This window comes from Megascapheus bottae, chromosome 1, assembly GCF_031878675.1.
Source record: "Megascapheus bottae isolate mThoBot1 chromosome 1, mThoBot2.hap1, whole genome shotgun sequence".
NCBI lineage: Eukaryota > Metazoa > Chordata > Mammalia > Rodentia > Geomyidae > Megascapheus > Megascapheus bottae.
In genome coordinates, this window is record NC_143509.1 from 98,036,724 (window position 1) to 98,058,200 (window position 21,477).

Sequence of the window (21,477 nt, forward strand, 5' to 3'; positions counted from 1 at the left end):
CACAAAACCCTGGGTTTGATTCCTGGGTACCATATACACAGAAAAAGCTGGAAGTGGTATTGTGGCTCAAGTGGTAGAGCACTAGCCTTGAGAAAGCCCAAGGACAGAGGCCCTGAGTTCAAGCCCCAAGAGTGGCAAAACAAACAAACAAAATGATGTTAATAATTATAACAGCAGGTACTCATCTGTTCAGTGAGGGCCTAGGGAGGGGGAAAATCCTTAAACTGTCAATAGAGGCTTCTGGGGAAAGGCTGTCTAACACTGGGGAGGAACTAAGCATGCATGACAGGTTGGGAATGCAGGTCTGAGGGACAAATGTTTGCAGAGGTGTTAAATGACACCTCTATAAGATTCATTCAGGTAGCTGTTTCTGTTTACTTCCCATTTCCCTAACTTGGCCTTGACCTGATTAGACAAGGGCTCCTTCACTAAGATAAACTTACCTATGTTAATTTAGGTAGTTTAATCTAGATTCCATTTGCCACATCTTATGCTATGCCATACCATTAGTACTATGCTGGCACTGATTTTACTTATACATTTAAGGCTGACCATAAGAGAAAAAGATCCATGCTTATAACCATACCAAGAAGGGCACATCCAGCCTGCTTGCAAGCTTTAGCCACTCCAGCAACAACAGCTTCAGTTGTACTGATGTCAAGTTTTCCACAGGAAAAGTAATCAAGGAAGAAGAGAGGCTCTGCTCCTTGAGCCAGAATATCATTTACACACATGGCAACCAAATCTTGACCAATGGTATCGTGTTTATTGCACAGCTGGGCAATCTATAGAACAAGAACACAATATCTACAGTAGAGACGAGGCATCTCTATAGGCATCTTTTCACTTTTCCCACAGAACGTAACAAATACTACAAAGTTTGGTTGATTGCTTGTTACACACAAGACAAAAGAACACTAAATTCTGAGAAGCTATTTTTTCGCAAGTGATTTTTTTCCCCCCCAGTCCTGGGCTTGAGCTCAGGGCCTGAGCACTGTCCTTGGATTTTCTCAAGGCTAGAGCTCTACCACTCGAGCCTTAGCACCACTTCTGGCTTTTTTCTATGTATGTGGTACCGAGGAATCGAACCTGGGTCTTAGTGCATGCAAGGCAAGTAGTCTACCATTAGACCAAACTCCCAGCCACCAAGTGTTTTTTTTTTATTCCTTAAGAGTCTTCCTTCTAAATGGAGCCTCAACAATATTGTACATATGTAGATATTTTAGCCACATGGTTAAAATTTAGTTTTTTGGCATGGTTCTTTTAGCTCATACACTAGAGAAGACAAATATGTACTTGTATGTGGAATATAGATGTGAAAAAGTTGACATGATTATTAAAAGGGTACTATTTGAAAGCTAAATACTAGGAGATCAAAGAAGATGATAGGGAGGGGTGAATAAAATAGTATGCGCGAATAAAAACACAACAATGAGACACATTAAAATTGCAAATAAAAGGGGGAAGGCAGTGAAGACAAGGGATAAAAAAGTAATAGAAATGGAAATCTAATGCCTGCCTGTTATATGCATGTATGGTTCCATAAAATGAAATTCCATGGTATAGTTAATGTATGCTAATAGAAAAAAAATAAAAATATGTGCTTGATAAATAGCAAATTCCTTCTTATTGTTATTCAGTGTTTACCTTCAGTTTAGTCCCTACACCATCTGTTCCAGAGGCCAGAAGAGGATCTTTGAAACCCGCAGCTTTCAAGTCAAAAAGACCAGCAAAACCCCCAAGGTCAACATCACAGCCTATTGGAGAGGAAACCAGTTACTTGCTGCAATGTAATAGAATAGTTAATCATGAATATTCATGACACATTTAAAAAAATGGCTTAAAAAAACAACAAAATGATGGGAAAGAGCACCATTTACTCATAAGTATTGATCAAATGGCTACAGGCTCATGCCTGTAATCCTAGCTATTCAGAAGGCTGTGATCTGAGTACTATGTTTTGAAGCTAGCTAGGGCAGGAAAGTAAGTAACACTCTTATCTCAAGTTAACTAGCAAAAAAACAGAAATAGAGATATGACTCAAGTGGTAGTGTCAGCTCTGAGGAAAGAATCTAAAAACAGTACTCAGGTGCTGAGTTTAAGCACCAGTAGTGGCTCATAAGCAAAGAATTGACCAAGAAGGCTTATGTAGGCCAACACACAGAAGAATCTAATATTTGTTTTGAAAAATGTTTTAAGTTAAATATAAAGAAAAACTTAATCCACAGTATCTGTTAACAAATTAGCAAAGCATAGGATCTGACCTGGTCTGGAGGTGGCTTTTGCTAAAGGTTTAATTTTCTTAACCAGCATATTTCCAGCTGCAATATCTACCCCAGATTCCTTATATGTCAGGCCCCTAAGGAAATGAAAGGAATGAAAATATCATTTTAACAATAGCGAATATTTAATGTTGCAAACAATTCTTTTTTGGTCATGGGGCTTGAACTCTGGGCCTGGGGCTGTCCCTGAGCTCTCTGGCTCAAGGTTACCACCTACTTCTGGAGACATTGCGCCATTTCAGGTTTTCTAATGGTTAATTGGAGATAAGAGTCTCTTGGACTTTTAGCTCTCTGGGCTGGCTCTGAATTACGATCCTCAGATTTTAGCCTCCTGAGTGGCTAGGGTTACATGCATGAGCCACCACTCCTGGCCTTGAAGACCATTTTAAAGGATAAGACATTCCAAGTTATTTTCGTATCTCTTAAAATGCTGAAAAATTATTACTCAATGCCTGAAGCTCATCCATGCAGATTCAGATGATCCTGGGAAGGTTCTAGGAATTAATCCAGGAGTGTATGCACACAGAGACCATATCTTAAAAATTACCAAACAGGGGCTGGGAGTTTGGCCTAGTGGTAGAGTGCTTGCCTAGCATCCACGAAGACCTGGGTTCTATTCCTTGGTACCATATACATAGAAAAAGCTGGAAGTGGTGCTGAGGCTCAAGTGGCAGACTACTAGCCTTGAAAAAGCCTAAGGACAGTGCTCAGGCACTGAGTTCAAGACTGGAAAAAAAAAAAAATTAGCAGATCCAGCTGAGTCCTAGTGGCTCATGACTATAATCCTAGCGACTAAGAAGGCTAAGATGTGAGGATTACAGTTTGAAGTCAGGTCAGTAGTCTTTATCTCTAGATAAAACCTAAAGATAGCCTAGAGATAACCACAAAAATAATGGAAGTGGCTCAAAGTGGTAGAGGTAATGCTTGAGTAAAAGAGGTCAAGGACAGTGCCCACAACCCCAAAACAAACAAACAAACAAATAAATAAATAAATTAAAAAGTTAAAAAAAAAAAAAAACCAACAAAACCCAAGGCTGGGAGTTTGGCCTAGTGGTTGAGTGCTTGCCTAACATGCACTAAGACCCGGATTCAATTCCTCGGTACCACATACACAGAAAAAAGCCAGAAATGGTGCTGAGGCTCAAGAGCTTTATCTTTGAGAAAGTCCAAGGACAGTGCTCAGGCCCTGAGCTAAAGCCCAGGACTGGCAAAACAAAGAAAACAAAATAAAACAACACAAAATAACAACAAAAAGATAAAAATCTGGTAATGACAGTATATTTTTAGAAATTACATTTGTGAATTTCATTGAAAAAGTAAGTGACATTTTATTAAACATAAGCTGTCAGGCTTCAAGTAGTTGAGAGCACTGGCAATTAACTCAGTAGGCCAGAGTCACTCATAGACACTGGTTTAAAAACCACTCACACTAGTGGCTTAAGCCTGTAATCTAAGTTACTATGGAGATTTAGATTTGAAGATATTGGTTCAAAGCCAGCATAGACAGGAAAGTCCTATGAGACTCTTATCTCCAAATAATCATCTAAAAGTCTGAAGTACAGCTGTAGATCAAGTGGTAGAATGATATCCTTGAGGGCATAAGGCTCAGGGACAGTGCCTAGCTCAAGTTCAAGTCCCAGGATTGGAATAAAAAAAAATCATTTTCAGATAAAAAGAAATCCTGAAAAACAAAATACAACAACAACAAAAAATCCCTACTCAAATTGCAAACAAAAACTTAAATGATTTTACAAGTAGTTTATATCAATTAAATGAATAAATGAATAAATTAAGGATCAACATTATACTTTAGTACCTAGTGGTATTAGCATCTCTAAAGAATTCATACACAAGCTTGGAACCAGTGGCTCGTCCCTAAAATCCTAGCTAATCAAGAGGTTAAAATCTGAGGGTCTTGGTTTGATGCCAGCCTGGGTAGCAAAACTCCTTGAGACTCTCATCCCCAATTAACCCGAAAAAAGCCGTAAGTGGCACTATGGGTCATGTGATAGTGTTAGCCTTGAGCAAAAGAAGCTTAGGGATAATTATGAGTCCCTGAATTTAAGCCTCAGGACTGGTATACACACACACACACACACACACACACACACACACACACACACACACACACACACACACACACACACATACTTCCCCCCCCCCTCAGGTACCAGAGGTTTCTTTGTATATTTCTAGGTATTCAGGAAACTGCACACATACACACACCAGGTGCTAGAGGTTCTAGGTATTAGGAAGCTGAGATACAGATAATCATGGTCCAAAGACAGCCTGGGCTGAAAAATCCTCAACACTCCATCTTTTAGAGAGCCAGGAAAAGTCAAGCTGGAGTCATGGTTCATGTGGTATAACACCGTTTGAACAAGCTAGCTGAGCGTGAAACCTAAATTCAAACACTCTACCAAGTTTCCCATTCCCTACACACAAAAAAATTAAATAAATACAATTTAATATTACTTGTTCTAAAATATTCCTAATGTTTACAACTTAAAAAAATTGCCTCCCGGGCCAGGAGTTTGGCCTAGTGTCAGAGTGCTTGCCTAACATGCACAAAGACCCGGGTTCGATTCCTTGGTACCACATACATAAAAAAGCGGAAATGGTTCTGTGGCTCAAGTGGAGAGCTCTGGCCTTGATAAGCCCAAGGACAGTGCTGAGGTCCTGAGTTCAAACCTCAGGACTGGTGGGAAAAAGAAAATGCCTCCTATATTAAGACAACAGGAATTAAGTTGCTACAATTTAATTTTCATTCTAAAATATATTTACCATAGAAGGATTGAATGAAAAACCAATTCTTAGGCAATCGCTGAACATAGTGTAACTGTAATTTCAGCTTCTAGGAGGCAGAGATCAGGATGATTGTGATTGGAAGGTATCAATATTTCATCTCAACAAACAAGCTGAGAAGGGTGGTTCATACTTGCAATCCTAGTTACTAGGGAAGCATAGTTAAGAGGCTCTCAATCAAGGGTGACTCTTGGCCAAACAAAAGGAAAAAAAAAAGGGGCTGGGATGTGTGGCTCAAGAATGAGGCCCAAGTTCTAATCCCCAATAAGGGAGATGGGGTGGGAAACCAAACAGAAAAATAGAAACGCTAAAAAACAAAATACAAAATATACCAAAAAACAAAAACAAAACAAACAAAAAACCCACTCAAATTGCAACCAAAAGTTTATTGATTCTACATGAAGTAGTATATATCAATTACATGAATCACTGAGGATCAAAATTATACTTTAGGAACAAAGCTGCAGAGACAAAAATGGTATTTCCCAGATTTAGAGTAATCAGGTTAAGGTTAGAAAGATTAACACTGTCATATTGAGTTGCTTGATAAAATCAGAACTGTGATTTTAACATAACAGAAACGTTTAATGAAATATCTATTCAAGGATTAAAAATCTTTGATCACTTGATTCTGCTCATCTTTTAAAAGAAGCTGCTGTGAATATTAACTTAAATATTGCTATAAACAGCTGAGATACTGATTTGATCCAGTTCAGTAAATAGAGCATAGACTGAGATTAGGTCATCTCCAGAGAAAATACAGAATGACAGTATATAATGGGCTAATTCACAGAGAAAAAAAGAATACAGAATGATTTAGAATAGAGGCTATATAGGATTCAGTTGGTAGAGAAGGCTTTAATCCTCCCCTGATAGCCATTTAAGTCTGAAACTGCCCATAACCACCTCAAAAGAGTGTTTTACCTGGGCTGCTGGAGGAAAGCTATGGCTCGAAAGCCGATGTCCCTTCTGTAAACTGCTCCCTCAAACTTTATCACAGAGAGTCCCTTCTTGGCTTGTTCAAGGGCCAGGAGGAGATTCTCCCTAATGGCGGTCACTGTAAGGACTCTGCCGCCACTGGTCACCACTTTGCCATCTTTAAGAGCAGTGCCTGCATGGAACACCTCTAGGCCTAAGGCTTGAGCTTCAGAAAACCCTGTAAAAGAGCAGATTTGACATATGGTGAGAATAGTAGGGTCACAGTGTGAAGTGAATTACAATTTCCATTAAAAATAAATAAATAAATAAATAAAAAAGAAGCTGGGTGCAGTGGCTCATGCCTGTAATCCTAGCTACTCAGGAGGCTGAGATCTGAGGATCTGGCCTAAAGCCAGCCTAGGGAACTAAAGTCCATGAGACTCTTATCTTCAATTAACCACTAGAAAACCAGAAGTGGTGCTTTGGCTAAAGGGGTAAGGTGGTGTAGCCTTGAGCTCTAGAGCTCAGGGATAGCACCCAGGCTCAGAGTTCAAGTCCCACCACAAAAAGAAAAAGAAAAAAAAGAACAAATCCTATTAGGCAGGAATTAAAGTACTGTACTAAGAACAGTTTGCTGTCTTTTGGGTTATCAACTTTCTTCCCCAAAATCTGTGATATGGCTAACCTCATAAAAATTACTATTTTGGGACAGACATGGTGGCTCATGTAATCCTAGCTACTCAGGAGGCTGAGATCTGAGGATCAAGGTTCATAGCCAGCCCAGGCACAAAAGGACCTGAGAATCTTATCTCCAATTAACCTCTAGGAAACAGGAAGTGGGGCTTAGCTCAAGGGTGGGGCAGTAGCCTTGAGCTGAAGAGCTCAGGGACAGCTCCCAAGTTCAAGCCCCATAACCAACAACAACAACAAAAAAAGACAAATAAACAAAAAAACCCCAGCTATTTTGGGGTTGAGGATGTGGCTCAAGGGGTACAGTGTCTGCCTGATAAGTACATGTGATGAAAATGACTGAAATCAGAAACTCTCATCTCCCCATTTGACAGCCATATCCTGCAAAATGCCAAATGCAGCCTGCTGCAGACCAGGCTGAATCATCTCTTAACCTTGTCCCTCCCCAAATACATCTACGGCTATGAAAGAGATAATCTGTGAACCGAGGGCCATACTGGTTGGTGACAAGATGCTGTAAAAAAACTGAAACTCCAGATGAGATTCCCTCTCTGCACAAAGAGCCCCTTCCCCTTTCCCATGTTACCACTCCCCCTCCCCCCCACCGCCCCCTGTCTCCCACAGCTATTGGACTTCACTTTTCTAATAAAAGAGATCATATTTGTAAAGGAATCACACCATTCTTTTTCAGTTGGCTGAAGGAAATACGTTTGTTCTTTGAGTTTTGAGTCCAATAAACTTGTTGGCTCATGAGTTTGTCTTTCTGACCTTTTCTTCATCCTCTGGCACTTGGAACATGAAACTGGAAATATTTCCTTACAATGAGGCCCTGAGTCGAGACTCCAGTAATACCAAACTACCATCACTACCCACAAAACAAGGACTAGGTGATTTGAGACTTTTTTTCTTCCCACATGGTTAAAATTTCAAGATAACTATCAATAATTGCATCCTGCGTCTGATCACATCTACTTACTTAATCAAAAAGTTTGCTTCCTTTATCAGTTATCCAAGCCCTGAATTTAAGCCCTGGTACTCAGGTATGCATAAACAAGGGTGGTTACTGCGGTTGACACATTCTAAGCCAAGTTCTTGTTCTCTGGGGCTCACCTGTTATCTCTACACCCTTGGTGTAGGCTCCAGGGTAACCTTCACTTGCCATGACAACAGTTACGGCAGTGTGGCTTTCTAGCCAAAAGGGTAGACAAGCACTCAATCGGCCATCTAAGGTGGACTGAATCACTTCATAAAGGTCACTCTGAAGAAGTGGGAGGATTACCTAAAAAAAGAAAAACATCAATTACTATGGCAGGTAAGATAAATCTGAGTTTTTTTAAACATATTATTTACTGGAGAAGCAGTAGAGCTTGCAAATGCTTCTTAAAATACAATTATATCAAAGCGATAAATACAAAGAGATCAATACATACCTCTACAAAGTCATACTTTATCATCATACTTTACTCATTACTTACTTGACACTCTGGATCACCAAAACGGCAATTAAATTCCAGAACTTTTGGGCCATCCTTGGTCAACATTATGCCAGCATAGAGAATTCCTTTATTTAAAAAAGAAGGAAATTAGTGATGACGACATATATGATGACTATGAAATCTAGAATACATCGCTTCTCGGCCTTTTGGCTAAGATCAAGTGAAATCTAGAATACAGGTTACCAATATTCTATGCTTTGGAATAGTTCTGAACATTCTAACAATAGCAAATTGAAATATGATTGAAAAAAGAGAAAAACTGGCAAGGAGTAGGACCTAGTGGTAGAATGATTGCCTAGCATGCACGAAGCCCTGGGTATAATTCCCTGGCATTATATTATAAATAGAAAAAACCAGAAGTAATGCTGTGGCTCAAGTGGTAGAGCACTAGTCTTGAGAAAGCCAAAGGACAGTGCCTAGGACGAGGGAGGGGAGAAGGGAGAGTGGAGCGGGGAGAGGGGAGAGGGGAGAGGGAGAGAAATGGATGTTTCATCACAAGTGCAAAAACATTCTAAGTGGTGCACCGGGTGCCAGGCTCACCTGTATATGGTGTACCCTCTTTCTGCATGCCTTGTACTGCCCTCTGAAGAACAGTGTTTTGAATTTCTAATAACAAATCCTTAGGAACCTACAAACATACAGAAACACATAAATGTAAGTGGAAATTTAAAAAAGTCATGTTTTCAGCATTAAGTAAAAGAATGGAGGGGACAAAAAAAGGAACTTATTGTATTTAACCGTCCCAGGACAGGATCAATCAGTACTCTAAACTCATACAGTTATTTAAAATGTGAACTTATTAAAATCCTTATGATAATCCCATCAAGTAGATATTTTTGCCTTAAACCTTATAGACTAGGAATGAATTCTAAGAGCTACAATATATTCCATACAAGAGAATACATGACAAAATCTCGTCTCTCTGACTGTGCTGTGTTAAATCCTCAACACCTGGCCTAATAGACTGAAATTTAGCCTTCTTTTTTTTCCCTGGGGCTTGAACTCAGGGTCTGAGCACTGTCCTTAGGCTTTCTCAAGGCCACTGCCCTACCACTTGAGCCATAGCACCACTTCTGGCCTTTTCTGTATATGTGGTGCTAGAGGTTGAATGCTGAGCTTTTTCTTTTTTTTGATGGTACTAGAGGCTGAACTCTTGCTTTATAGGCAGGTGTTCTATTATATATGCCACACGCCAGCCTTCTGGCTTTGGTTATTTTTTCCCATGACTCTCACATTTTTGCTCGGGGCAGCCTCCATTTATGTTTCTTAAATGCTAAGATGATAGATGTGTGCTACTGTGCCCAGAAATTGATTAACATGGATTTTCCTCAGGCTGGTGAAAAATTTATAGTCCTCCCAATCTCTGCTTCCCAAGTAGCTGGGTGTCCACTCTCAGGGTCTTTAAAACCTGATTTTTTTTTTCCCCAGTCCTGGGGACTGAACTTAGGGCCTGAGCAATGTCCTTAGGTTTTCTCAAGGCTAGGGCTCTACCACTTGAGTCATAGTACCACTTCTGGCTTTTCTATGCATGCGGAACTGAGGAATTGAACCTGGTTCTTCATGCATGCTAGGCAAGCACTCTACCACTACGCTAAACTCCCGGCCTCTAAAACCTGAATTTTAGTGCTAGCACCTAGCACGCGTGAAGCCCTGGGCTCAATTCTTCAGTACCACATACACAGAAAAAGCTGAGAAGAGGACTGTGACTCAGGTGGTAGAGTGCTAGCCCTGAGAAAGCCCAAGGCCAGTGCCCAGGGCTCTGAGTTCAAGACCCAGGACGTGCAAAAAAACCCAAGACAAAACAAAAATAACCAAACTTGAATTTTCAGTAATAAATGCTTTGGATCTGGCAAATTATCACAAGTAGATGCTGAATTATGTACTTATCATAAAATAATAGATGAGAGTTGATCAACATTTTATGAGTAAGATAAACTGCTAAACAAACTCTCATTTTCAAAAATATATACCTGGGTTTGATTCCTCGGTACCACATACATAGAAAAAAGCCAGAAGTGGTGCTGTGGCTCAAGTGGTAGAGCTCTAACCTTGAGAATGTTCAAGGACAGTGTCCAGGTCCTGAGTTCAAGCCCAGGACTGGCAAAGACAAAACAAAACAAAACAATAACAACAAAACACCCTTAAAGTAGTTCACTCTAATTTCCCGAAAAATGCTCAAAGTGAAAAAATCCTCTTACCTTGATACTCTTTTGTATACCTTTCTAGTATATTTTATAAATATATACTTATAAATGTTTTATAAATTCAATGGTGAAAACTATATGCAGATATTTGGTACAGATATTGTACCAAAATCACTATTAACAAAGAATAGTTTCAACATATTTACAAAACTCAGTAAAAAGCATAGAGTATGGGGGTGCTTGTGGCTCACATCTATAAGCCTAGCTACTCAGGAGGCCAAAATCTAAGACTCATGGTTTGAAACCAGCCCGGGCTGGTTTCGATGGTTTGCCATCGAAAGCCAAAGTGGAGGGACCAGGAGTTTGGCCTAGTAGTAAGTGCCTGCCTAGAAGCATGATTCCTCAGTACCATACACATAGAAAAAGCCAGAAATGCTCAAGTGACAGAGCATTAGCACAAAGAAAGAAAGAAAGAAAGAAAGAAAGAAAGAAAGAAAGAAAGAAAGAAAGAAAAGCCAAAGTGCTTGTCTTGAGCAAAAGAAGAATAACGCTAGTCCTGGGGCTTGAATTAAGGACCTGGGCACTATCCCTAACTATTATTCTTTGACTTGAGTCAAAGCTCCACTTCCAACTTTTTGGTTGGTTATGGGAACTGGGACCCTGAGCACTGGCTCAAAACTTTTTTTTTCAGTTGGTCATGGGGCTCAAACTCTGGGTCTGGGCATTATCCCTGAGCTCTTCAGCTCAAGGCTACTGCCTTACCCCTTGAGCCACAGCACCACTTCAGTTTTCTGGTGATTAATTGGAGATAAGAGCTTCATAGACTTTAGTGCCCAGGCTGGCTTTGAACTGTAATCCTCAGATCTCAGCCTCCTGAGTAGCTAGGATCTATAATCCAGTTATGAAGTAGATAGACCAGGGGAACCAACTATGGTGTGAGTTGGTCTCAATTCATACCTATTACTTCTGCCCCATCCCCAATTCAAGCAGAGAAAGACATTTTAACATGTGTTAACATTGGATATAGAGAGGAGATGGGAGGCTTTATTTGATCCTTACTATATTTCAGACAAGCTCAAAATTAGACTATTTTAGTTCTTCAATCCTTTTAGAGGTTTGTTTCAGAGACAAAGGCAAGTGTGTTTTACAAAAACAAAAAATTAAAATGAAATAGAAAAGCAGATGCCAACATAATTACTACGGAACCTGAACGGAGCTTCTGCCAATACCTGGGGTGCTGGGCAGTAGGCACCCATCCCGCCCGTGTTGGGCCCTTGATCTCCCTCTAGTAATCGCTTGTGGTCTTGTGCCGGGGGCATAGGAGCCACTGTCTTCCCATCAGTGAAACAAAGACACTATGTAGAAAAGAAAACAAAATTCCACTTAGGTGAAATACCAAAAAAGTATATATATAACTTAAGAATTATGTACCTTAATTCTTTTTAGAGGAAAGGATTTCCTGTTATAAAGTTACTAGAAACAGAAATAACCTGAAGCTATATACAACAAGAATCAAAGACCTTGTACATGCAATTTATAAAGCAGGAACTGGGGATTATTGGGCTTGTCAAATCATTTGGTTTACCCCTGACCAAGCCACCTGGGGCAAGGCTCAAAATTCAGGACATTGGCATTTCCCCCCTTCAAGTTCAATTAAAAAAAAAAAAATGCCATAAATATCTGGATGTCTCTGAGCAGAAAAAAGGGTTTTTCACCCCTGTAAGAAATTCCCAGTTTTTTTTAAAGATTTTTTTAAATTCATTGCTTTTTTAAAAAAGTTATTTTTCCCCACTTTTGATGTTAAGTAGTTGTACAGTTTTAATTCAACACATTACTTTATAAGTACAATGTATATTGAATGTTTTTTGTAAGGAGCTATAATTTTTGAGCTATGTTAGGAAAATATTAAAAATATTTCCATGTTTTTATCCTGGAAGCTTCTGGGAACTAAAGCTTTATTCAGTGTAACTATTTTTACTACTTAGTGTATAATAAACTATATAAATAAATAAAAATAAGTGAAATATAAACAATTAAATAAAGTTTATAATGAAAATATTGGAAACAAGAACTATAAATGTTTGAATTAACTCAGAACTTCAGCACTATATTTATATAAGCTCAAATGTCCTCAAACTAATATCCTGAGTAGGATTAAAAGAGCCTACATTTTTTGTTCACTTGAATTCCAAAAGTTATAAAAGCAAAAAAAGAATATACATACAGATACTTCTTCTCCTTCAAGAAGTTCTTCAATGACAACTGTTTCTCCAGCTGCTCCAAAAGCTTTTTCCTAATTTTTTGTTAAAACGAAACAAAACAAAAAAATAAACCTGGGTAAGTTGGTAAGATACTAGTAGCTGTCTTCTGCATAATCAAAGGCTCTGTGGGTACTGAATTTTCCTCCTTATCTGAAAGACTGATGAGAACATATGACCAATCTGTTTATAACAGGACAGTGGTTAAGAGCTAACATTGGCATAGAGGAAATGAACACATAATAAATACATGAATAGTACTCTCATATGGAGGGGAAAAAGTAGTTTCATAACGATCATTTAAGCTTTATTCCTGATCATGACCATATATTTTTGTTTTCAACAATTATGTAAAAGCACGCCCGTAAAAGTAGATTTTTTTAATAAGGCAGTAAGGTAGATCATGAGATTTTATTTATTTTATTTTATTTTTTTGTCAGTCCTGAGCTTGAGCTTAGGGCCTGAGCACTGTCCTTGGACTTTCTCAAGGCTAGAGCTCTACCACTTGAGCCTCAGCACCACTTCTGGCTTTTCTCTATGTATGTGGTACTGAGGAATCAAACCCGGGTCTTCATGCATGCTAGGCAAGCACTGTAACCACTAGGCCAAACTCCCGGCCCATGAGATTTTATTTAATTTTTTTTTTCTGGCCTGTCTTGGGGCTTGAACTCAGGGCCTGAGCACCATCCTTGAACTTTCTCAAGGGTAATGTGCTACCACTTGAGCCAGAGCACGACTTTTCTGGCTTTTTCTGTGTATGTGGTACTTAGGAATCAAACCCAGGGCTTTGGGTATGCTAGGCAAGCACTCTACCATTAGGCCACACTCCGGGCCCCACGAAATAATTTCATGTTCATTCACTGCTCCACTCTTTAGACCTGGGATATATGGCATAAATAGTTTTTATCCTCATGAATAACCGTATTGTGTGTTGAACTCACTCAAGCCTGGTTTTTATTTGCTCATGGATGGCACACTACTATTTGCATCACACTTCTACTTCTGGCTTTTTGCTCAGGCTGGATTTGAATTGCATTCTCCTGGGCACTGTCCTTGAGCTTTCTCAAGGCTAGCACTCTACCACTTGAGCCACAGTACCACTTTTAGTTTTTCTGTGTATATGGTATGGAGGAATTGAACCCAGGGCTTCATGCTAGGTGAGCACTCTACCACTAGGTCGTATTCCAAGCCCCAGAATTCATATATTCTGTAGTCTGAAAACTTCCTAGCTTTCAATAGCAGATCAACAAAGGGAGTTAGAGAATATATACCCAAAGAATGAGATGGTTTTAGTCAACATTGTAGGTGTGATGTGTGTGTGTTTGTGCATGTGCTAGTAGAATTTCCTGTGTCTTTATTTTGTCATGGGACTTTAAATCTGGGCCTAGACATTGTCCCTGAGCTCTTCAGCTCAAGGTGCTAACAACCTATCTGTTGGGCCACAGTGCTATGTCCAGTTTGCTAGTGGTTAATTGGCGATAGGACTGGCTTTGAATTGTGCTCCTCAGATCTCAGCTTCCTGAGTAGCTAGAATTACAGGCTTGAGCCATCTTGCCAAGCTAGCATTTCCCGTCTTAAGGAACATTTTGTAAAGTAAAGAAATAATTCCCCAAGTGAGTAGAAAATGAAACTTGAAGAAGCATCAGCCTACCTGCATAATCTCTTGTACAGCCTTGCAGGCCTCTTCTTTGCTCTTTGCAACAATCACTCCTTTCCCAGCTGCAAGACCACTGGCCTTTACCACCAAAGCAGGGAAGTCTGCCCTGTGAAGACAGCAACACCGTCACTTAACAAGCCCTTATGACTGAAAATTGCAAATTGTTTTGGAATTTTGTAATATGCTATAGCAACAACTGAAAAGCACAAAAGAGAAATTATCACTCCAATACCACTTTTATGTACTTCTTACTCAGATTTTTTTTCCCTCACTTAAGGTTAGTGCACTACCACTTTCAGCCAAACGGCCACTTCAGGAGGTTTTTTTTTTGGGGGGGGGAGGGGTGGTTAACTGAAGATAAGAGTCTCATAGACTGTGCTGGCCAAGTTGGCTTTGAATTTCTAGCCTCAGATCTCAGCCTCCTTAGAAGCTAGGATTACAGACGTGAGCCATTGGGTCAGTTCTTTTGTTCTTTTTGTTGTTGTTGTTTTCTTTTTGCCAGTTCTGGACTTCAGCTCAGGGCCCGAGCACTGTCGTTGGGCCATTCTCAGGGCTAGAGCTCTACCACATGAGCCACAGTACCACTTCTAGCCTTTTCTGTGTATGTGGTACTATGAAATTGAACCTGGATCTTGGTCTAGACAAGCACTCTATCACTAGGTCAAATTCCTGGTTTTGTTTTTTGTTTTTTAAATTCTTTTTCTTTTTTTGGTGCTGGTACTAGGTCTTGAACTTAGGGTCTCAGTGTAGTCTCTTACCTTTTCCACTCAAGGCTAGTGCTCTTACAGCCATGCTTCTAGCTTTTTTGCTGGTTAATTAGAAATAAGAATATCATGGACTTTGCTAGTTTTGAATTGCAAAATCCCAGATCCTGGTTTCCACAGTAGCTAAAGTTACAGATGGACCACCAGTGACTAGCTTCCTCTAGTTATAATCATACAGTATATACAATTTTGCTTTTTTCACAGTAACCTCACAGTAGGCAAAACTTTTGGAATAAGCAGGTTCATAGAGTAGATATAGAATGATCTTTATGATACAAAATCATGATTGCGATTTAAGCAAAAGATGTGGCTGAATTAGCCAGTATGGACCTGTAGGCAATTTCTGAAAGCATACTGCAAAGCTGTAGAGTGCATGTGGGGATTTGGAAGATTTAACTAAAGTTAGTAATATACTTGTTACTTACCTAAGCCATTTGGCTACTAGGAAATAATAATACTCAGTGCCTAAGAAAGCCTATAGGATGAAGAATGAATAAATAATGAACCTGACCCAATTGATAGCAAAGATACCAGGCATCAGGGACTGTCAACAAAAAAAACAAGCAAATGTGTTCCTCTGTCAACTTCATTAATTACTCAATATTTTCCATTTCTGTGGAAATACGTAAATGGAAAGGGAACAGAAGATGTTTAAGATTTAGAAAATAGTGGGAGCAGATGATCAAATGATTCGTTATTCTAGTTATTTGTGATAAGAATCGGTAACTCGTATGTTATAAAGTACCACTTCGTTAGATGTTATGAAGAACAAGTGACTTATGGAACCAAGTTTATTACTGCACTTAGAAACTACTTATTAAACATTAAGATTTCATCTTTCTATAATGCTACAATACTAGTTTTGTTTTATTCTGGTGCTAGCAAAAGATAACTTATCAAATATTTACTGAGAATATTATTTTCCTATAATGATCTCATGACAAACTCATACAGCCTAAGAACTAAACATTATGCTTTCAACATAAAAGTGACTTCAAGTAAATTGCATTACAAAACAACTGCTTTTCATAGCCTGTGTCGTACTTCATAATGAAGCTGCAGGCTTCCTCAAGTTTGGTGAAAGCTTGCCATCGTGCAGTTGGGATCCCATGTCGGTCCATGAACTCTTTGGCGAATCTTTTGCTGGACTCCAACTGAGCTGCTTCTGCTGTGGGGCCAAAGCACTGTACTCCTGCAGAGGTCAGGTCTCCAACAATTCCTACAGACACAAATAGTCACTTAGGGTACCCAGTGTCTCTCTGGGAAGAGGACTGACTGGTGACAGAAGTTGTTTTGACATTGACAACATTTTAAAACAAAATGCTAGTAAGAGGCAATTCAAATCTAGCAATTCAAATCTAGGTCACATCTGAGGTGGGAGGAATACTTGTGCCCATTTACTGGAGATCAGACTGGGCAACAAAGCAATACCTCTTGTAAATCAGAACAACAAAAAAGTAAACTGCCAGGCACCAGTGGTCGTGTCTACTACAGAGAGCTGAGATCTGAGGATCACAGTTTGAAATCCTGCATGGTCAGCAAAGTGCATGAGACTCCTACCTCCAATTAACCACCAAAAAATCAGAAGTGGAACAGTGGCTCAAGGATTAGAGAGCTAAAAAACTGTGCAGAGACTGTGCTGGGGCCCTGAATTCAATACCTAGGATGGGATCAAAAAGAAACAAATAATACAAGTGAACTTTACCAGCAGCCAGAGGCGCCTCTGGTCCAACAACTACAAATTCAATTTTCTCATCTTTGCAGAACTGAGCAACGGCAGCATGATCGCTGATCGGGATAGCTGTGAACAGAGAACATAACCCACCATATTTATAAAAACGTTTCAATTCACTAAGAAATCCAAAATTAAGCACAGGTCATTTAACCACAGAAAGCATTTAGTTAAGCTATAAAACCTTATGTTTCTGCTATCATGTAGCCAATTAGAGGATGGGAGTAAGAGTGACCTTCCCTAAGAGCTATAAATTATGAACGGTCCGTGGTACTTGTGTGTTATATAGTCAACAAATGAAAATACATGTCAGGTGTGCAGGCTCATGTCTGTAAGTCTAGCTGCTCGGGAGGTGGAGAGCTAAAAGATTGTGGTTTGAAAATGGCCTGGACTTTTTTAAAAGAACACTACATCTCCACAAACAAGTGGTACATGCCCTTGGTCCCAGCTATGTAGGACTGGGGAAGTAGCAGGATGGAAACTATGTAAGTAAGTTTGGGTGCTGGTGGCTCATGTCTATAATCCTGCCACTAAGGAGGTTGAGATCTGAGGACTACAGCTTGAAGCAGGTCAGGCAGTAAGTCCGTAAGACTCTTATTTTCAATTAACTACTAAAACGCTGCTGTTAGTGGAGCAGCGGCTAAAGTATTACAAGTGCCAACCTTGAGCACAAAAGCTTAGGGACAGTGCTCAGGCCCTGCATTTGAGCCCTAAGAATAGCACAAAAAAAAAAAAAAAAAAAAAGGAATTCAATCTTTGAACAATGGGCTACCTTAAATTTACAGCACATTGCAAGTATTTACTTTTCTCCATAAATAGCTTCCCCCTGGCAGCTATATCTTAGAACTGTCCTTGCTGCTTACACTCCTCAATCTGTCCTCCACTTTCCCCTGAACAAATGTACCCAGTAGTCTTGGAAGAGAGCCTTGAGATCAAGGTCACATTTGGCGCTGACACGGACACAGAGGCTGCTGAAATCTTGAAACTCCAGTCAAAATAAGATTGCTGGTCTGGGAGCGTGGCCTAGTGGTAGGGTGCTTGCTCAGCATGCACGAAGACCGGGGTTCAAGTCCTCAGTACCACATAGACAGAAAAAGCCAGAAGTGGTGCTGTGGCTAAAGTGGTAGAGCTCTAGCCTTGAGAAAGCCTGAGGATAGTGTTCAGGCCCTGAGTTCAAACCCCAGGACTGGTAAAAAAGATTGCTCTCCCATCCCACTTCTACCACTTCATTCTGCATGTTTTTTTTTTCCTTGCCAAGTTCATTATTAACTATTAGTCTCCACTCTTTGAAACATAATTACCAGTATTTGAAATCTTTTCAGAGCAGGCAGTGCCTGCATTTCCTGGGGCAACCAACACTTGTTTGACATGATGAGACTGTGCAAGTTTCCAGGCCAGTGTATGCTCCCTTCCTCCACTGCCAATTACAAGTACTCGGGCTGCCATCACTTCCTGCAAAGTCGGATTTTAAAAGAACAAATCTGTGGAAAGAAAGCCACAGTTTATGCTTCACAATGCACATACTTTAGAAACTATAACTACTACCAGACATTAGTTAGGTGGCTGAGATGTAAGGATGTAAAATTGAAGCCAGCCTAGGAAGCAAAGTCCATGAAAGTCTTATCTCCAATTAACCACCAAAAAGTCAGAAGTAGAACTTCTGCAAAAAGGCTTAGGGTCAGTGTTACAGTTCTTAGTTAAAGCCCAAGACAGACAGACAGACAGACAGCCTTTGTGTGCACACACATGCACACACAAAGGCAGAGAGAGGGGTAAAATGTGTGAATTTAAACTTATCATGGTAGTGGTATGTAGAGAGGTGATTATTAAGTTTAGATAAGGTCATTAGTATGACTAACTGAATCCCAGGAATTTAGAGAAACCAAGTCCTACTACTCTAAACACACACACACACACACACAGATACAGACACAGGAATGAATGCTATTGATACAATTAACGCATGGAGCACTAGAAAATACTAACTTGTTATATTCTTTTACTCAAATTCGTACTTTAGGGATAGAAACAAGATCTCACACCATTAATAATATCCTGTGAGATGCCAGACTTACATAAAAAAAAAATCTTGGCTAATGATTCAAATAAACTGTTCAGTATTTATTTCGTATCAGGTACCAATTCAAAGTGCTTTTCATGAACTACCTCAGTTGAATTTCTAAGACATGAGGTAGGTCTGTCATGATCCACTTTAAGGATAGAGATGGAAATCAGATAACACCAATTAGCTATAAGTCATATAACTAAGAGAGGGTAGTCTGCATTCCTATTGAAGCCATTTTTGCCTCAGCTCCTCTCATCATTGCCATGACGGTCATTTAAAGATGAGGAAAGAAAAATCTGCTATCGCCTCAGGAGAAAAAATTTTATTTTAATGAAAAACATTTTACATGTTAACTATCTGAAACACATTACCTTTAGGTGCAAAAAAAAAAAACCCACCCTGTATCTACTTAGTAAGAAAGGCAGTGTAAGAAAGCTGTTTTTTTTTTCCCAGAAAGTCATCGAACTAGCAGTACTAATCAGGAATGTTTAGGGAACCTGAACTCCAGCCCCTTAACCGGCTGAGGGTCCCTAAAAACGAATGCAACTTTCTAAGACTTTAACCATTTGATTGCTCGAGAGCCAAGTAAACCCATTTGAAAGGTAAACAAAATAAAAAATAAATAGAAACGTTTAAGAAACAACTGCATCATGAGTAAAATATATATATATATTTTTTTTTCCTTTGGAGTTGTTGCTTTTTAAAAAGCCTCAAGGCGCGCGCGCGCACACAGACCAGCCATGCACCCTCGGACACCGAACGCAGGCGCGGGGAGCGAGGGGACCTTGGTTTGTGAGAAGCACGTGGCCAGTCCCCATCCCCACCATTTAATCAGCATCGTCTCAATCCCAGCCTCCAAGCACCAACGCGAGCCATTACACATCAAGAGAGGGAACTACGCACCGGGTCCCGCGGCCACGCCGCTCGCTCTCCACCACCGCCCGGAAGTGGCCCCCGGGAATGGTGGGACGCGGCCGGCGCCCCGCCCCCCGGCGGCCTCCCTTCCTCATTGGCTGGCCCAGCCTCGGTATGCCCGTCCCGCCCACCGGGGCGAGGTGAAGCCGCGGGTCTCCCGGCCGCCCCAGGGTGCGGCCTCCGCCCCAGGGACCGTCTCTCAATTCCCCCGCTCCTTTAGAATCGAATGCTGCCACTCGGGTGGCTGCGTGAGGTCTCCTCTCTCCCCCCTCCCCCCGCCGCCGGGGCCCCCTGCTCTCGAGAGAAGGGGAGATCCGCGAGGTGAAAGCCATGGTTAAAGTGTGCCGCGAGCCCGAGGGTCCAAGCAGGGCAGCTACTTGCGGAGAAAAAAAAAAAAAAGTCTTGTGACCCGCTGGGCTCCCGGCGAGCACACAGGCGCCCGGCTTTCAACGTAGGTCCAGGACCTCCGTCTGCCCCTAAGGCACGAGGCCGAACGACCAGAGACACACGGCGCGAGACAGGATTAGCGAGGGTTTTCCTCGTATTCAAATCACAGCAGGGCGGGGCCTGATGAGTCCCCCCCCCCCCCCCGTCCGCATCTCCCGGATGAAACTACCCTTGGGCGTCCCAATAAAACGCCTGGAGGTCCTATCGAGTACCACCAAGTACTTCTAAGTCCCTTTTCCTCATGGCTTTTAATTTCAGAGGCTCCGTCGATACAGAAAAGCCTCCTCACATAGTGAAAGACCCCTCCGTGAAGCTGACAAAAAGTCTCTTCAAGAGACGATTTTCCTGTAATGGCGCCTGCGTCAGACACTAACATGGCGGCCTCATTCGTGCGCGGAGCAAACGTCAGCACCTCTACCACAGCCGCTCAGAAACAGCCGAGGAGACCAGGATCGAGCTCACTGATTGGTCCGAGGGCGGGGCGGGCGGGTCTGGGCGCTCTCCTAAGAGCCAATCAGGATGGCTTTAAAAGGAATTGGCCGCTGCGCCCTCTCCAAAGGCATGCTGGGAGCCTGGAGGACTAGCGAGGAGGAGTTGAGAGAACGGAGCGGACGCCATGGCGGCCGACATCGAGCAGGTTTTTAGGTCTTTCGTGGTCAGTAAATTCCGGGAAATTCAACAAGAGCTTTCCAGGTAAGTACTCCCCGGATTCTTCTGCTGCCACCTGGCCGTGAGGGTCCCGTTTTAGCCTTCCGTGGTAATTCTTTCTGAGGAGACGCCGTCGTTCTTCGGCTGAGGCCCCCGCTACGGCCCCGCCTGGGCCTGGGATCCATTTTACGGGTTCTCCCTCCCACTCTTCCCATCCGCTCCTTCCCCTCCCCTCCGGTGACCGTCGTTTTCCCCCGTGGTTTTTCCGGGCTCAGGGTTTCCCCCTTCTCCCCGACCGGTCTCCGGTAGCCTTCCCCAGTCGGAGGCCCGAACGTCCACCAGGGACCGGGCCTAGCTCCTTCCGCTGCTCCTCCTCCGCCGCCGCCGCCGCCTCTCCCCTCCCCCTCCCCGCCTCTGCCGCCTTCGCCGGCCGGTGTCGGTGACAGGAAAGGGTCTCTAACGGCCGTTTCTGGGGGGGTAATCTTATATTCTCGGTACGACTGCCAGATCCAGGCCGTTCCGGGAGGGTCGGGATCCGCTCACGAGAGGATCCGGACCCTCGTTTCCCGGTGCGTTTCCGCCAGGCCGCGCGTTCTACCCAGCTTGAGCTGAGAACTCCCTCACATTAAACCTTAGCTCCGGGATGAAACGACTCG

The 21,477-nt window shown here is 41.6% G+C and overlaps 2 protein-coding genes across 11 annotated transcripts in view; one reads left to right on the plus strand and one right to left on the minus strand.

Moving 5' to 3' along the window:
* Gart (phosphoribosylglycinamide formyltransferase, phosphoribosylglycinamide synthetase, phosphoribosylaminoimidazole synthetase) overlaps positions 1-21,141 on the minus strand; it is a 32,283-nt gene extending 11,142 nt beyond the window's left edge. The window contains exons 1-14 of one of the 7 annotated variants that reach the window (XM_090348969.1): positions 21,064-21,141; positions 18,048-18,227; positions 16,720-16,815; positions 16,059-16,233; positions 14,245-14,356; positions 12,560-12,628; positions 11,565-11,690; positions 8,732-8,819; positions 8,171-8,256; positions 7,806-7,974; positions 6,012-6,243; positions 2,265-2,359; positions 1,648-1,757; positions 587-785 (exon numbers count right to left, since the gene is read on the minus strand). In XM_090348969.1, the coding sequence (XP_090205095.1) occupies positions 587-785; positions 1,648-1,757; positions 2,265-2,359; positions 6,012-6,243; positions 7,806-7,974; positions 8,171-8,256; positions 8,732-8,819; positions 11,565-11,690; positions 12,560-12,628; positions 14,245-14,356; positions 16,059-16,233; positions 16,720-16,815; positions 18,048-18,192 (1,702 nt within the window). In that variant the 5' untranslated portion in view covers positions 18,193-18,227; positions 21,064-21,141. The other 6 variants (XM_090348962.1, XM_090348953.1, XM_090348957.1 and 3 more) reach the window with 6 other exon arrangements.
* Son (SON DNA and RNA binding protein) overlaps positions 20,713-21,477 on the plus strand; it is a 36,204-nt gene continuing 35,439 nt past the window's right edge. For 3 of the 4 annotated variants that reach the window (XM_090348930.1, XM_090348933.1, XM_090348942.1), the window contains exon 1: positions 20,714-20,866. In XM_090348930.1, the coding sequence (XP_090205056.1) occupies positions 20,790-20,866 (77 nt within the window). In that variant the 5' untranslated portion in view covers positions 20,714-20,789. Of the gene's footprint in view, positions 20,867-21,477 lie in introns of all 4 variants that reach the window. The other variant, XM_090348937.1, reaches the window with a different exon arrangement.